This window comes from Anabrus simplex, chromosome 5 (genome assembly GCF_040414725.1).
Source record: "Anabrus simplex isolate iqAnaSimp1 chromosome 5, ASM4041472v1, whole genome shotgun sequence".
In the NCBI taxonomy this organism is placed as follows: domain Eukaryota; kingdom Metazoa; phylum Arthropoda; class Insecta; order Orthoptera; family Tettigoniidae; genus Anabrus; species Anabrus simplex.
Window position 1 is genome coordinate 433,199,707 of NC_090269.1, and position 17,764 is coordinate 433,217,470.

The 17,764-nt window shown below is 41.4% G+C and overlaps 1 protein-coding gene across 1 annotated transcript in view; it reads right to left on the reverse strand.

Annotated features, from left to right (window-relative positions):
* Positions 1-1,865: 1,865 nt before the first annotated feature.
* LOC137501026 (zinc finger protein 236-like) overlaps positions 1,866-17,764 on the reverse strand; it is a 134,309-nt gene continuing 118,410 nt past the window's right edge. Inside the window, exons 5-6 of the mRNA XM_068227880.1 lie at positions 7,838-7,991; positions 1,866-1,874 (exon numbers count right to left, since the gene is read on the reverse strand). Coding sequence (XP_068083981.1) covers positions 1,866-1,874; positions 7,838-7,991 — 163 coding nt within the window. The remainder of the gene's footprint in view (positions 1,875-7,837; positions 7,992-17,764) is intronic.

Below are 17,764 nucleotides of genomic sequence, written 5' to 3' on the forward strand. Positions count from 1 at the left end.
TCTCGCTCTCGCTCACTAACTCACTCTCTGTCTAACTCTCACTGACTCCTCTCTTATATATCTGCGCTGGCCCTTCGAGAATAGTCCGGATGCTCGATGGATCCAGGAATCTCGCGAGATGGAACACTCCAGATTAATCGTGGAGTCATTTCCATACTCCTCTGTTACGGGGCCGTTGGCGGAAGCGAGTGGGGCTGGCCTAGCACTTAAGTGCTGCTCGTGATGGGCGCAGTTGAAGCGTAACGGGTGGGCTTATACGGTGCCGGGCCAGGCCCACTGCCAGTTGGCATGGCGGACGCTATAACTATTACAGTATATTTGTTTGCAATGTAACGTACAATTCAGGAATGCATCTGTCTATAGAAGGAGGGATTAAGCTAACTTCAGTAACTGTAAAGACGAAGAGCCGTTTTGCAAGGAGTAGTCCTTTTGCCAGGAGGAAGAGCCCATTTGCCCGGAAGAGGAGCCCTTTTGCTAGGAATAGGTGCCCGCTTGCAAAACAGATGAGGAGGAGCCCTTTTGCCCTACAGATAGGAGGATGTGTCCTTTTTGCCCATTTGCCAGTAAGAGGAGGCCGTTTGCCCTTTTGTTATACGGATGCGGAGGAGGAGGGCGCAAGCGCCCATAGGAATCTCATAAGAGCAGATGACATTTGCGCAAGGGGGCATGGCCGTCATCTCTCTCCATAAGAGCCTATGTATACCCGCCATCTCGTACAATCGCCCATGGTCGTCATCTTTCTCCATAAGAGCCTATGTATACCCGCCATCTCGTACAATCGCCCATGGTCGTCATCTTTCTCCATAAGAGCCTATGTATAGCCGTCATCTTGCGCAGTCGTCCATGACTGGCATCTTTCTCCATAAGAAGCCGTGTATAGCCGCAATCTTGCGCAAGCACACTTAGGCCATCTCATAAGAGCAGCCGCCATCAAGCGCAAGCGCCCATGGCCGTCTTTGTTCTCCATAACGTCCTATGTATAGCCGCCATCTTGCGGAATCGCCCATAGTCCTCAATTTCTCCAAAAGAGCCTGTGTATAGCCGCCATCTTATGGCCGGCATTTTTCTCTGTAGAAGCCGTGTACAGCCGCCATCTTGCGCAATCGCCTTAGGTCGTCTCATAACAGCAGCCGCCATCTTAGGCGAGCAGCCCCTAAGTCTCATAAGGAGCTGTGTATAGCCGCTATCTTGTGCAATTAGCGTCGGAAATGGCATCTTGCCGTAAAAGTACCGCACTGTGTAATTTGACTCCTCCATGTGCTTACTTATCTCAATCCCCACTGCCCTACTACTAAAACAACGTCGGGAGAATCATCATTGTCCTACTACTCAAGATAGCATCAGGAAGGGCATCTCGCCGTAAAACTACGTCCAGTAAGGTTAAGCCCCTCCAAGATAATGACTGCCCACCTCGAGAAGGGCTTCTAGCCGTAAAACTATGGTCAGACACCTCCATGAGGTTAGGCTTGCTCTCTTAGGTGTCGGGAAGGGCAACTAGCTGTTAAAATGGAGTTAGGGCCCTCGAGATAGCGACAGTGACGTTAGGCTTGCTCTCTTATGCAAAAATCCGCAAACGTGCATTACCCTTCTACTCTACTAGGGGTCAATGTCCTCAGCTGGCAACGTATGTTTCCCCTATACTGGGTGCTGACGCTGCAAAAAAGGTGCTGACGCCACTGTTTTTGAATCTCCACTGCCCTACTACTCAAATTTAGAAATAAAAGAGAATATCAGTTAAAGGTGTTTTGATGGCACAAAGTTCGTCATAGTAAAAATTGTTATTGTTATCACCTAATATAAGTTTACAATTATTTTAATCATTGAAAACATCTCAATGCTTCATAGTTCTGGCTCTGATTGCTTTGTCAAGCCAGCTGGAAATACAAAAATAATGATTTACATTCAATCAGTTTATTCGATTATTACAAGAACTATAACTTATTTAAACAGAGGCTGATGGCCTAATGAATATCATAAAATATCATCACACAATGGTAGCACTTTGTAACATATTACATTTAATTACAGATAAAACATGGCAAGAATGTTGTTAAAAAACATCCAAGCTACACTGAATCCTAGTAGAAAGTAGGCTTGCACATGTTTATTTACCAACTGAAAGGAACACAGAAGCAGACGGAAAAGTCCTGCCTCCATTAAAACACAAGCTATCTAATGAAACACTCAGTTACTATTTCTGGGTGTACTAATGGCATTAATTAACAACAACCACTATAGCACAGGACAATGCTTAAGAACACAGTCACATGTCTGCACCAAATGCCATATTAAATGCATCAACAAATTACACGAATATCACAAATATTAGTAACATCCATATTATTATTACTGTAAATTATTTGGCATTCACTGTCAAATTAATGATTCATTAATGTTATTATATTCACTGCTAGAGTCAAAAAATTATAATCATATGTTACTTGTGGCTAATCATAATGATTATTATTTATTGAATTTAGGCATAATAATTCATTATAATTATTATTGTTAGCATGATGGTGAGGAATCAAAATAATTTTGACTTATTATTAGCGTTGGTTAGTTACGATACTGCAATCTGCGGACCAACTTGCGAAAATGGTACCTCAGCTTAGCACAAATCGAGAATTGTGGAGGTATGAACCGACATTCCACAGGCTAGAGATAACACTACCAACAAGATCACAAACACTATTTTCAGTAGATGTAAATAAATACCAATACCCAAGCATGATGAGTGGTCTGGCATAACTTGCAAAAGAATGTTCGACAGAATAGAAGTAATAGATGGTTTGGGAACTGTGCTCCTCACTGAACAAACCCCCATGGCACTACAGCTCTTGAAGAGCCTTGGCCTACCAAGCGACCGCTGCTCAGCCTGAAGGCCTGCAGATTGAGGTGTCGTGTGGTCAGCACGACGTATCCTCTCGGCCGTTATTCTTGGCTTTCTAAACGGGGGCTCTATCTCGCCGTCAAATAGCTCCTGAATTCTAATCACATAGGCTGAGTAGAAATCAAACCAGCCCTCAGGTCCAGGTAAAAATCCCTGACCTGGCCGGGAATCGGACCCCGGGCCTCCGGGTAAGAGGCAGGGACACTACCCCTACACCACGGGGCCGGCACACCTCACTGAACAGGCATAAGCTAATCCAAGAATTCGAAACACAGCACAACCAGATTTCCACAGAAATACTACAAACTACATATGGGAAAGTAGATTGTCCAAATTCTTCTTCAAAATAATGTAATATGTTTGAAACTGAACTAGTCAGGGTCTTGGGACAAACCAACGAGTTTTAGTTTTCCATCCTAGCCACAGGCTAAATTAAATAACGTCTCTCATATATATATTGTAATGGTTGTAGAGTCCGCCATGCTAACTTGCTACGCGCCGGGGGCGTCTCCCATCGCCCCACCCCCCTTACGCTCGAGCTCCGCCAATCCGCAAGCAACACTCAAGCGCTGGGCCGGCCCTTCTCACTTCTATCCGCGGTCGCGCCGCAGAGGACTACGGAAACGACTGGAAGATTAATCTGGAGTCTTCTATTTTGCGAGGTTCCTCGATCCATCGAACACCGGACGATTCTAGAAGAACCAGCGCAGGTATATAAGAGAGGAACGACCTGCCTGGTGTGAGTTGAGAATTGGTGAGTGAGAGTTAGAGAGTGAGTGAGCGGAGAGCGCAGTCAGTGGTAGCCTGGGCTGAGATGTCAGCCTCTTGGAGCCGAGGACTCGTGCCTGTTCCCCTGACGTCGTGTGTGTGTGCGTCCCTTGTGGCTGGCTGCTGGAGAAGGACCTTGGGTGTTTTGGAGAGGCAAAGAAGGGAACACTAGGAGACGACGTGTAGACCGCGAACGGGGTTCGACGGACAGTGAACAGCGGATACTATTCCGACCTGCGAGGCTGACGTGTAGGCTTTGGATCGTGACAGCGCTAACGAGTGTGATCGAGTGGCTGAGAGAGTGTAGTGTAACTCTGTGTGTGTGTGTGTGTGTCATTGTAGATGGAACCTAAGAGAAACTAAGAAAGAGAGCGCATGAACCGTAAGTGTGTAAGTGTACTTGTGTAACTTCTAAGCTCGGCTATCATCTGTGTGTGTGTGTCAATCTGTAATTATAGTGCTTAGTTAATAAATCTTAGAAATAGGTTGCTACCAGGAGCTGTACTCATTTATTTATTTATCTACCCCACCAACACGTTACAATATATATACAGAAACAAGAAAGCAAGTACATTATATTTTAATGTCCAAATATGTTATCCATTCTAGAGCCTCTGTATTGGCCTCTAGAAAATCAAACCAATCTCCAGGGTAGGCTCTTCCGCTACACTCCTTTACAATGTGTTCGATGGTTTGAAAAGGAGCACCACAGACACACTCGGGGGATTGTATCTTTCCCCATTTATACAGGGACGCAGCACAGACACCATGACCACATCGAATCCTATTAAGGGTGGTCCAAGTTCTTCTTGGGAGATCAGACCTCGAATTAGGTGGGAAGAAAGGCCAGAGATGTTCACCTGTTTTTAGATCCAATCTTCCTTCCACTGCACATAGGGGTTGAAATTGTCTTCTGTGAGCTTCTGAGCCAACATAACTGGCGGATGTCTAGATTTCAACCGGTTCCTCTGTCCGTCAGGAATATTGGAGTGGATGGGCAAGTCAGGGTTATCGTTTATCTTGGAGTATTCTCTCAACAGTGCTTGTGCTCTACGGAATGAAGGAGGCATGATGTTGCTCAAGACAGGAAGCCAGCGGTTAGGAGTTGATCTTATTATGCCTTAAATAATCCTCATTTAGTTTTCCATCCTAGCCACCGGCTAATTTAAATAACCTCTCTCAGTAAAGAAACATGATGTACATGAGGTTATTTATTTATTTATGGTTGAGTTGAGTGTCCACAAGTTTCACATGACAGCTGTTGATCCACACAAGAGCACAATATTCTGCCGCAGAGAAAACTAAACAAAGGGCAGAACATTACAAGGTAGTTGCAGAAGCACCCAAAGTTGTACCACACAACTTCTGCAGAATATTGTTACAACTTCTAATCTTTGCTGCTGTATTTACTAGATGTTGCCTGAAGGAAAGTGTCCGATCTAATGTTATACCTAAGTATTTTGGGTATTATTGTGTCTGAGGACCTTACCATTAAAAGACACTTGGAGAGTACAGTTTGCCATTTTGTTATTTAGATGAAAGCAGGACACCTCAGTTTTGCTGTTGTTTGGTTGGAGTCTCCATTTCCGAAAATAGTCACTAAGAATGGAAGGGTCATCAGTTAAAATGTTCTCAGTTTCTTTCAGGTTACTATGACTTGTAGCTAAAGCTAAATCGTCAGCATAGCAAAATTTTCTAGATTTCGTTGGTGGCAAATCTGATACATACAGATTGAACAGGAGAGGACCCAAGACTGAGCCTTGAGGGAGACCATTGTTCAATCTTCTCAGCTTGCTAGCCCTATTCCCTAGAACAACCTGAAAGTATATATTATTAAGCATGTTTCATATTAATTGTACCGTGGTTTTGCATGGTAATACCTGAAGAAGTTTATACAGCAGCCCTTCTCTCCAAACCGTGTCATAAACAGCAGAAAGATTCCGAAAAACAGCAGAGGTTTTCAACTGTTGCTGGATACCTGCTTGAATGCATGTTGTGAGTGCAAGGACTTGGTCACAACAGCTACTATTCTGCCTAAAACAAGCTTGGTCAATAGGAATATGTTGATTAATTACAATGCTAATTCTGTTGTATAGTAGTCTATCAAGGAGTTTATAGCAACAACTGAGGAGAGCGATTGGTCTGTAGCTTTGTGGTATATCTTTTGGTTTGCCAGGTTTCAATATGGCAAGGATTTTAATCTTCTTAAACACCTTAGGAAGAATATCGGTCTGAAGTATGTGGGAAAAGAAGCACGTCAACTACCTTCTCGCATTCCATCCCATATTTACGATAAATTCAGGATGTATTCCATCAAAACCTGGTGCCTAACCAACTTTCATGTCCTTTAATGCTGTATCAACCTCATCAAACGTGAAGGCTTCAGAGTACTCGGAAGAGGTTGGAGAGGTACGTTTAAGCATCCTTAGGTTCTTTGTCACCATTTTTGTATGTTTTGTACTTTTAGTAACCCTTGTTGCTTCACGTCCGTAAGTTAAACCTTAAAAAGCCCTACACGCGACCCCTGGGTGGTGCTAAGGAAGCAACAACATTGGCTGCTACACCTATCTTCTAAAGATCTCCCAGCAAATATGCAAACTGTACGACGTACTTGAGCTAATTGTTATTCAAGAACACAAAACCTGCCCTGGGGTAAAAACAAGAAACACCTGGACGACGTGCTGGGACTTATACCTTACAAGGACATACTGGTCATCAGCACTGGTGCCTACGAACAATCTTATAAACCTCATTAGTGCCTGCATCGCTTGCCATAACACGTTGCATTATTCATTACCAAACTCAATAGGGTTCATTACATCATCGTAGATTCACATGACTAGCCTCACATCATAGACTCACTAACATCATCGTAGATTAGCTGGCCATACACGGAAATATTTTTTCGCGGGTTTCGCCTTTGGGCCAGATCCGACAGGCCGCCTGCCAGGCGTGACCTTCAGAAACCCGACCTACTGCTCGCCATCAACTGTGACACCAAGCCTGTCGTGTTGTGCTAAATAATCTGTCAGCAACCAGACCATCCCGTTAATAGAATTATTCCTTTGTTCTCGGCAGGCCCAGGCCTCATCCGCTGGCCTTTCGAAATAGTTTAAAATCAATCGATCGAAGTGGATGAAATCATGAGTATAAGAGGGAGACAGTTTAGTCACACGAGTCTGACACAAGACGTAAGAGAAAATGAACCGGACGATTACAACAATTAGTTGCGAATGGACCACAGCGAGTGTGATATGCTGATACGTAAGCATGTATGAATTTTTCTCGTTATTGCGTTAAACGTTTGATCTGTTTCAGACTCATCCTTGGCTGCGTTCGAACGGTTTGCCACAAAAGTACACCCGTTTGAGTCTACATGGGCTCTTTTAAGTTCCACGACTGGATATCTTATAGCATTACTCAGAACTCCTTTTCCTCGTAGCCTGTATGTGGTGCGAATATGTTACAACAGTGTTCGTTTCCAGGTGAAAGACTTGCTCAGCATTATGGCTTTTTCGCTGCATGCAAACGCATGTGTTTGGCTAGATATACTTTCTTGGTATAGGCCTTGCAACAGAAATTGCAGGGGTACGGCTTCTCGCGTGTATGCGTCCACGAATGAACTGTTAAATAATCACTACGGCTAAAGGCCTTGCCACACACATTACAACGGAACGACCTCTCTCCTATATGCAGCCGCATATGTTTGGCCATATATACTTTCAGGCGGAAGGCCATTCCACAGATGTTGCAATGGTACGGTTTCGGGCCTGAATGAGTTTGCAAGTGGCACGTTAGAATACCTTTAGTGGCAAAGGTTCTCCCACATACATTGCAACAGTACGGCCTCTCACCTGTATGAGTCCGCAGGTGGTTTGTTACAGCAGCTTTAGTGCTATAGGCTTTACCACAGATATTGCACGCATACGATTTAACTCTTTTATGGGTATCCAAGTGTTTGGTTAGATTGGCTGTTTGCCTAAAGGACTTGCCACAGGTATCGCAACAGTACGGTTTCGCACCAGTATGCGTCAGCATGTGAACGGACAATTCCGGTGAAGTTCTAAACTTTTTCTGGCATACAAAGCATTGAAATCTCTTGTCACCTGCGTGAATCTGCATGTGCGCTCTCAGTGTGCTTTTCCTTGTAAAGCATTTCTGGCAAATTCCGCAAACGTATAGCTCCAGGTTCATATGGATTATAACGTGCGCAGACAATTTTCTTCCGCTACTGAACAACTTCCCGCAGTGATCGCAGATGAAGGGACGATCCCCTTTGTGTCTCTTGAGAGGTCGTCTGCCGTCCGGAGGTGGATGATCTGGGCTCGATCTACAGTGACAAATGGAAACCTTATGACCATTAGCTCAACAATAGCTCACTTCTACAAGTCTCAAACAGAGGAACACCTACTGAACAGTTCACTTATTGATATCCCCTTCAGAGAGCTCGTTACTAATGACCGTCGCATTCCTCGGGGTGAGTATCATCTCGTGTCCAATTCAGAGTGTAGTTGTGAAATTCAAAAGCTCTTGCTTCTACGAGGAATTTTTGCGTCTTTTCAATCGAATGTCTAACGGAACAATATAACGCGCAATAATCTTGAAGAGACAGTTTAGTAATGTACGAGCTCGTGGACTACCTAATAAAAAGAATGAACGAGGAGAAGTTGTCTAGCCGGAAGGAAAAGAACAAGGCCTTATATCCCGCAAATATTTATCTATTGAATTCCGAAGACCGCTCCCTACATAAGGGACGACATATGTTTTGGAGTTTAACCTCTTCTCCAACCACACTGTGGTTTAGGGCAAGTTTGTAATTATTTTTTGTAAAAGCCCTTATTGTCTTTTGGGAGAATCCCAGTGTTGTAAATAATAATATTGAGAACATTGTTTGCCGACAATCAGTAAGTCCTGCTCAACCATGAAAACTAGCTTATAAATATTATTTAGTGTGACACAAACATATAATACTATGACGAGTCACAGCTGGACCGGGAGACAAGTGACGATCGGTATGCAAGGAAGTACGATGAGTGAGAATGTGCGGCGGAAGTGAGAATAACCATTTTTCTGTTGTTTTGAATCTAATGCTGTATGCCAGGGCAAGGAAAAGTATGTACTTGTGAATGAACAAAGATTTAGGAACTGCTGTACGGTATGTTGATTGAAAGTATTATTATTAGCATGAATGTGTTGTTACAGTCTTCTTTATGTCGCACCGACAGAGACAGGTCTTATGGCGAAAGTAGGACAGGAAATACCTAGGAGTGGGGAGGTATCGGTCATGACCTTAAATAATGTAGAGTCCAAGCATTAGCCTGGGTGTGAAAATGGGAAACCGCGTAAAAACATCTTCAAGGCTGCCTACAGTGGAGCTCGAACCCAATAACTCCCGCATGCAAGCTCACAGCTGCGTGCCCCTAACCGCACGGCCAACTAGCACGGTATACTGTTTCACTGGTAAGTTGTAATGAGATTTACGTTACCACTAACCACGTATGGAGCAACTGGCATCATAATTCGGATAGTCTTCGGACAATTCGTGACCGTTAAAAGGTAGTACGATATAAGGAAGGCAATAAAAAGAATGATGGCTTTGATGAAAGTGAGTTTGAACGATTTAAAAGTTACCGATCGGAAGTGCGAGCTGGAAAAACGTGATGAGGATATTCCTAGAAACAAGGCCGTGTTACGGTCACGACATCAAACAGTAATAGAAGCAGAATAAAAGGATAGAGACATTAGAGACATTCTTGAAATAGTAGGTGATGCTAATTTATTTAAGCAAATCTTGGAAGTTCGTAGGAAGTTCCAAAAGGACAAGCCGAAAATTATAGTTTATTGGAGAAAAAGCTAGCGAAATATTCTGAGAAACAAGTTGAAAATTACAGATTGGTAGAATCTAAGATAATTGAAACTGATCAAGAACTAAAACAAATATAAGCTGATGTAGAGCGTTAAACAAATGTTATAGAGGACCGATCTGCATTACTGAAAAATAAGTACACGGCAATGAACAGGCCTACCGATGAATTAAGAAAGAATCCGAGAATAATGCAGGGATGGTGCATGTAAAACCAGTACCTTATGTTTGCAATACTCCGTGGTCTACGTATCGAAGGCAACTTGAGGCCGCAGCTGCCACCAATGGGTGGACTAGAGAAGAGAAAGGCACTGCCTCAGTTATTACGCAGAGAGGTGATGCGTACATACACTCCAAGCGATTGGAGACAGTGAGCAATCTAATTTCAATTCTCTGGTGGCCCAATTAGAGATGAGGTACGATAATAATGGCCTTCAACAAATTTACCATAGTCAACTTCGTAGCAGACGACACCAAAAACGTGGCGAGACAACACAAGAATTTAAGGCAGTCAACGCGCGTCTTGCTTGTATGGCTTATCCTTCAGATCCAAACGATTAAACAGAACAGCTATATGTAGCCTCGTGTGAGAGGTATATCCGACCCAAAATTCCAACAAGCCCTTCGTCTGGCGCAACCAAATAGGTTAAATGATGCGCTGGCTCGTGGATTGTAATTCGAATCTTCTACAAGGACCTCGAATCTACAGGCGCAGCTTCGACAGTTGGATGAAGAGGAGCCTCTGGACGGAAAGGTAAAAAGGATTATTTTGATAATCCAGTCCAATGAGGATGGACAAACTCGAAGTCGGGAGATACGCTGTTGGGGTTGTGGTGAGCTTGGACAGGTAAGTAGCCGCTGCAATAAAAACTCAAAGTGTCAGGAAAACTAAAAAGGGCCGGTGCCCATGGGCGAGTATGGCGTGTTATCCCTGCTTCCCCGAGAAAGGTGGTACATGTCATTTCACTCCAGCGTCAGTTAGACAGTACCTTTATCGACGGATAAGTGAATGGTTTGACTCGTACTTCTCTTCTGGACACCGGAACCAAACCAACGTTGTCAAGAAGGACACCAAAAACTACAACAACTTTATAAAAATCGCAACCGAAGACCCAGTGAACACGTACGGCGAGAAATAATTCAACACAGGCTTGAGAAGCAAGTTGATAGAACACCGAGTAGTCGTGGACGGTATCAAAGAAAATGTTATTATTGGGTTGGATGTAATGACTGAATTTGAGCTCATCTTGGATCTGAATCCAGGATGCTTGAAATTCGCAAACGAAGAAGTCATTCATCACGGATGAAACAGTCCAACCATTCAAATTGTTTTAAGTACAGACGAGTTACTTCATCCCAGAAGCGATAATGTGATAACGTAGGCCGAGAAGTGACGGGAATTGTCGAGCCCGTGCCGAAGAGGAAATCTGCCCAGGAATGTTGGGGGAAGACGTGTTGTAAATGCTAGGGAGCGTACTCCAATCAGAATGACGAACCAAATTGATTTTCCAGTATCTTTGAAGAGAGGCACTCAGGTAGCCTGTTATAATCCGATAAAATCCATTGTTTGTGCGGACACCTCGAAGGATACCCAGGCTGTCCATCAACTTTTAAAACTAACTGAGACCACGGTCATACTAAGCTGACGCAGGATCAAAAGGCCAAAGTCCAAGATGTGTTGTTCAAATATCAAGATGTCCTCACTGTCGAGAACTGTCCGTACGGAAGGACGAGTGTCGCGAGATATGAAATAAACACCGGAAATATACAACTGAATAGACAACGGCCACGATGCTCACTAATATCGAGAAGAAAAGCAGAGAGAATGGTTCGTGAAATGTATAAGCAGTATTGCAAGCTGTCCACTTCATGGCCGTATCGATAAGTATAAACAACAAATTAATCTAAAAGGCCACCTAATCGATACTTTATTTCTTTTGCCTTAGGCAAACTTAAAAATACATTAACAAACACAGTACATGTTTCGACCACTTAGTGGTCATCTTCAGCTGTATATAAAAATCTTAGATGATAACATTTAAAAGCAAGAACATTGGATCTTAAAACTATATCCCATGGGAATCTAAAAACTATTGTTCTAAATGCTTTAAATGAAATGGAAGATGGGGGGGGGGGTTAGCGGTAAGGAGATTTATGTGAATGATACTTAAATTACAGTATCGTTTACAATTGTGTTTAAAAAACTTAAATGATGAAAAACATATTTAAAATATTTAAAAGCGTCTTTGGTAAAATTCTTTTTGATAACATTAGGTGGCGTGAATAAAAAGTATGTGTTTGTAATAATCTTCAGGCATTTGTGAGAAAATAATAACTTAATTAAAATTCGCGTCTGTGGTGATGTTAAACACTTTGTTTTTAATAAACATACTTTAGAATATTCTAAAGTGTCTATGGTAAGGCATTTATCCAAAAACCACTTGTGCTTGAATGAAAGTTTATGTCATATGCACCAGTCTTCAGGTATTTGTTGTTTATACTTAATAACTTCGTCGAGTGATATTCTTGTGGTTAAAAGGCCCTGTAGACTGCTTAACTTCCGAGAATTGCTTTTCGGAATGTGATAAAAGAAATTGTGTTAGTCGTTTAACTTGCTAAAACCCTGTGGTGGCTTCTGTTATATAAAATGGCGATCTGATTCGGGCAGCTTGCCTCGCGATCTGTAACCAGCAGGAGATCGTAATATATTAAAATATGACATATGATAAAAGTAAAAAGCTCGGAATTCAAAATAGATAGCGGGAAGATATTTGTGTTCGAGATTGCGTGGCCTTGACTTACCTTATCTGGCAAATGTTTAATCCGCGTTGCCTTGGAGAACTGCCTTCGTGCACGACCTAGTGTGATAGCGGTGTGACAAGGTCTGATTGTTCGTGGAGTATTCCAGAGGAAGGGGAAGCAGAGTTGTGTCGTCATCTAGTACGTCTTATGACGGGGGAGGGATTACTGGTTGTGTTTCGGTGACGTCGTGTTCGAGTATTTCATTTGTTAGCCTTGTTTGTTTACTGTTTACCATTTCCACGTATTTACCGCATTGTTCGTATAGGAGGATTTTTTCGTTCGTTTCGTTTAGATTCCGTTCCCTGTTCTCTAGTTTATCGAGAGTAATGTGGATGTTTTCTAGGTTATTCATTAAACTTCCTTTATTAATCCTACTGATAATTTGGAGATCTTGTCTGATGTTAGTGAAATTGTGATTTGCCTCTTTCATATGAGCTCCCATAGCAGAGTATCTACTGTATTTCTCTGCATTAACATGTTCCTGATATCTAATTAAAAAGCTCCTCCCGGATTGCCCCACGTATGTTTTTTTTTTTGCACTGGGTACATGTCAACCTGTAAATGCCAGATTCCTGGAATTCGTCATCTTTAAGTTTATTGACTTCATTGTGATTAAAAAAATCTGTGTTTTGTGTTGTTGTTGGTTGAGAAAGCTATTTTGGTATTGTGCTTCTTAAACAAATTCGTGATTTCACAGATATAACATTCCTGAAAGAATGTTTGATTAACAACCTGGTTCCTAAATTCTTAAAAGGGACACAAAGAAACAGTATACGCTCAGTGTTCCAAATTTCAACCCAGAAAACAGTTAACTGTCTATGGCTTAAAAGAGAAATCAAATTTATGTATAGGAAGAAATCCTTCCTTAATCGGGAACTTTACCTAGCGCACCTTTCAGCGTCAATAAATTTAGTACCGTTAGAATGGGATTCTGTGCAAAAATCCTGTAGAGATAAAGTAGAGATTCTAATGAACAAGAAACAGGCGACATTGAATAAGAAGTTAGATAACCTAAAAAGCAATGCCCTAACTAAACAATATAAACCTCAACCTAAAACACCTTTCAATTGTGAAAAACTTCCACTCCCTGTAAAAAATTTGTCTAACCAGACTTTTACAGAACAAGAACTACAAATATTAGGCAAAGGACCAAATCATAATTGGCAAAGTATCAACAACAAACTAGAATTAATACAAACGTTAGCAGAAACAGAAACGGCCATACAAACTCTTCCAGTCGACATTCAAAATGATGTACGGTACGAAGCAAAGAAAAAGATTCCCTCCGTAATTAAAGGATTATTAACTAATTCCGCCATTTCAAAAGTTGAAAAGGATCTTCAGCGTAAAATTAGGCAAAACGACGTAGTTATAACAATAGCCGACAAAGGAGGAACAGTGGTAATATGAAATAAAACCGAATACATTAAGAAAACAGAAACTTTTTTCAATAGTAACAAGTTTAAGGTAATTGAGAAAGACCACACTCTGAAAATCCAAAGGAATTTGAAATGAATACTGAAGCAAAGCACCTTCCTTTTAAATGACCAAGAAGTCCATAAACTCATAAATATGAACCCTGGACTTCCTAAGGCAAGAGCTATGCCTAAATTACATAAAAAGGACGTACCTATTAGACCAGTAATTAATTTTCGGAAAAGTCCCACATACAAAACCTCTCAATTTATTCATAAGTTTTTGTCCCAAAACTATGTTTTTTATATCAAAACCTCGATAAAAAACTCTAAAGAGTTTTGTAAGGCCGCTAAAGATTTCAAATTAACTTGTTCTCACGTAACAAGTTCCTTCGACATTAAAGACATGTATACGAACATTCCTATAAAAGACACTATCAAGATTATAAAAACTAATTTATTAGACCACAAACGCATCAGTAAACCTGAAATAGAAAACTTCATAACTATCCTGGAATTCGTATTGAACCATTGAGCGCCGGCCTCCGGAATTTTAGCTAACATATACCTCGATCACTTGGAATACACTCAGATAGTAGGCCACATTAAAGGACTAGATTTCTGGGTACGCTTTGTTGACGATACTTTTGTAATTATAAACAAAGAACTTAATGAGAGTCAAAGTATTCTAAATACCTTGAATACTTTAGACCCAAACATTAAATTTACAGCGGAAGAAGAAGAAGAAGGTACACTCAATTTTCTAGATATTCAAACAATTCGGATAAACAACCATTTCCAGTTTAAAATACACAGAAAACCCACTTTTACACCGACTACAATTAAAAACGATTCTTTACATCCCACTTCACAAAAGAAATCTGCCTACTACAGTTTCGTCAACAGGGCTTTTGAAATCCCGTTAACAAATACAGACAGAAAGAAGGAACTATCTTTCATTCGTCAACAAGCCTTACATAACGGTTTCAGTTTGAAATTCATTAACAAAATCATTACCAAGTGCAAATATCAACAACAAATTAAACTAAAGCAACAATCGGGGAATGCAAAGAAATACGTCAAATTCACCTTTAATAACCCAAGGATTTATGAAATCACGAATTTGTTTAAGAAGCACAATACCAAAATAGCTTTCTCAACCAACAACAACACAAAACACAGATTTTTTAATCACAATAAAGTCAATAAACTTAAAGATGACGAATTCCAGGAATCTGGCATTTACAGGTTGACATGTACCCAGTGCAAAAAAAAAAAACATACGTGGGGCAATCCGGGAGGAGCTTTTTAATTAGATATCAGGAACATGTTAATGCAGAGAAATACAGAAGATACTCTGCTATGGGAGCTCATATGAAAGAGGCAAATCACAATTTCACTAACATCAGACAAGATCTCCAAATTATCAGTAGGATTAATAAAGGAAGTTTAATGAATAACCTAGAAAACATCCACATTACTCTCGATAAACTAGAGAACAGGGAACGGAATCTAAACGAAACGAACGAAAAAAACCTCCTATACGAACAATGCGGTAAATACGTGGAAATGGTAAACAGTAAACAAACAAGGCTAACAAATGAAATACTCGAACACGACGTCACCGAAACACAACCAGTAATCCCTCCCCCGTCATAAGACGTACTAGATGACGACACAACTCTGCTTCCCCTTCCTCTGGAATACTCCACGAACAATCAGACCTTGTCACACCGCTATCACACTAGGTCGTGCACGAAGGCAGTTCTCCAAGGCAACGCGGATTAAACATTTGCCAGATAAGGTAAGTCAAGGCCACGCAATCTCGAACACAAATATCTTCCCGCTATCTATTTTGAATTCCGAGCTTTTTACTTTTATCATATGTCATATTTTAATATATTACGATCTCCTGCTGGTTACAGATCGCGAGGCAAGCTGCCCGAATCAGATCGCCATTTTATATAACAGAAGCCACCACAGGGTTTTAGCAAGTTAAACGACTAACACAATTTCTTTTATCACATTCCGAAAAGCAATTCTCGGAAGTTAAGCAGTCTACAGGGCCTTTTAACCACAAGAATATCACTCGACGAAGTTATTAAATATAAACAACAAATACCTGAAGACTGGTGCATATGACATAAACTTTCATTCAAGCACAAGTGGTTTTTGGATAAATGCCTTACCATAGACACTTTAGAATATTCTAAAGTATGTTTATTAAAAACAAAGTGTTTAACATCACCACAGACGCGAATTTTAATTAAGTTATTATTTTCTCACAAATGCCTGAAGATTATTACACACACATACTTTTTATTCACGCCACCTAATGTTATCAAAAAGAATTTTACCAAAGACGCTTTTTAAATATTTTAAATATGTTTTTCATCATTTAAGTTTTTTAAACACAATTGTAAACGATACTGTAATTTAAGTATCATTCACATAAATCTCCTTACCCCTAACCCCCCCCCCATCTTCCATTTCATTTAAAGCATTTAGAACAATAGTTTTTAGATTCCCATGGGATATAGTTTTAAGATCCAATGTGCTTGCTTTTAAATGTTATCATCTAAGATTTTTATATACAGCTGAAGATGACCACTAAGTGGTCGAAACATGTACTGTGTTTGTTAATGTATTTTTAAGTTTGCCAAAGGCAAAAGAAATAAAGTATCGATTAGGTGGCCTTTTAGATTAATTTGTTGATGTATAAGCAGGGTATCACTGAACCGTCTAATAGTCCCTGGACGTCACCGGTGGTTTTAGTGAAGAAAAAGGACGGGTCGTACAGATTTTTGTGTGGACTAGCAACAGTAGAACACCAAGAGAGTGAAGTACATCCATTATGCAGGGTCTCAGGTGTTCTCCATTCTGGATGTGAAAAGTGGATGTTGGCAAGAAGAAATGGAGGCCGGTAATACGTAAGAATTTCGATGAACACCTGCCGAACCCAGAGGAAGCATTTAAGCGACTGCACGGGGCCAACCTGAAGCTGAATTCAAAGAATTGCCAGCTCTTCCGGAAAAAGGCCTGTTATTTGCGACATGCTGCAGCCGTAGATCCAGAGAAGAGACGTACAGTAAAAGAATGGCTTGTCCGCAGATATGTGCGTGAAATCCGGAGTTACTTAGGACTATGCTCCTACTACCGATGTTGCGTGCCCCGATTTGCCAACAAAGCTAAACGGATGAAAAGGACGATTGGAAGACACCTTTCTAAAGTTGTAGCTGACAACGAACGTGACTGGGATGAACACTTGCCATTCTTTAATGGCATATCATTCTTTGGGACATAAACCGACAGGACAGACTCCGGCTTGTGTTATCTTCGGCGAGGAGCTGCGTTTTACCTGTGATCTGAAGTTCGGCAGTAAACCCAGCGAACACCAGATGGCTGGGGATGACTACATGAGGTGTTGGAGGAAAAGAATGGGTCAGATTCACGGCTTCGATCGAAGAAACACAGAAGCTGTTATTGGCTGAATATACATGCTTACGACGCGCGGGCTGATGACGGCTGATTCGAAGCCAAGGGTTTGGTGTGACTCTCTAACCCCCGAAGGCGGCGAGGTCTGCCACCTAAACTCCAGCGTACATGGGATGGACCGTACGATGTGTTAAAGGCTTTATATATCATGTTCTAGGTGTTAATGTAAGGAAAGACCTTCATTGGGATAACCACATAAATGGGATTGTAAATAAAGGGTACAGATCTCTGCACATGGTTATGACGGTCTTTAGGGGTTGTAGTAAGGATGTAATGGAGAGGGCATATAAGTCTCTGGTAAGACCCCAACTAGAGTATGGTTCCAGTGTATGGGACCCTCACCAGGATTACCTGATTCATGAATTGGAAAAAATCCAAAGGAAAGTAGCTCAATTTGTTCTGGGCGATTTCCGACAAAAGGGTAGCGTTACAAAAATGTTGCAAAGTTTGGGTTGGGAAGAATTGAGAGAAAGAAGAAGAGCTGCTCGACTAAGTGGTATGTTCCGAGCTGTCAGGGGAGAGATGGCG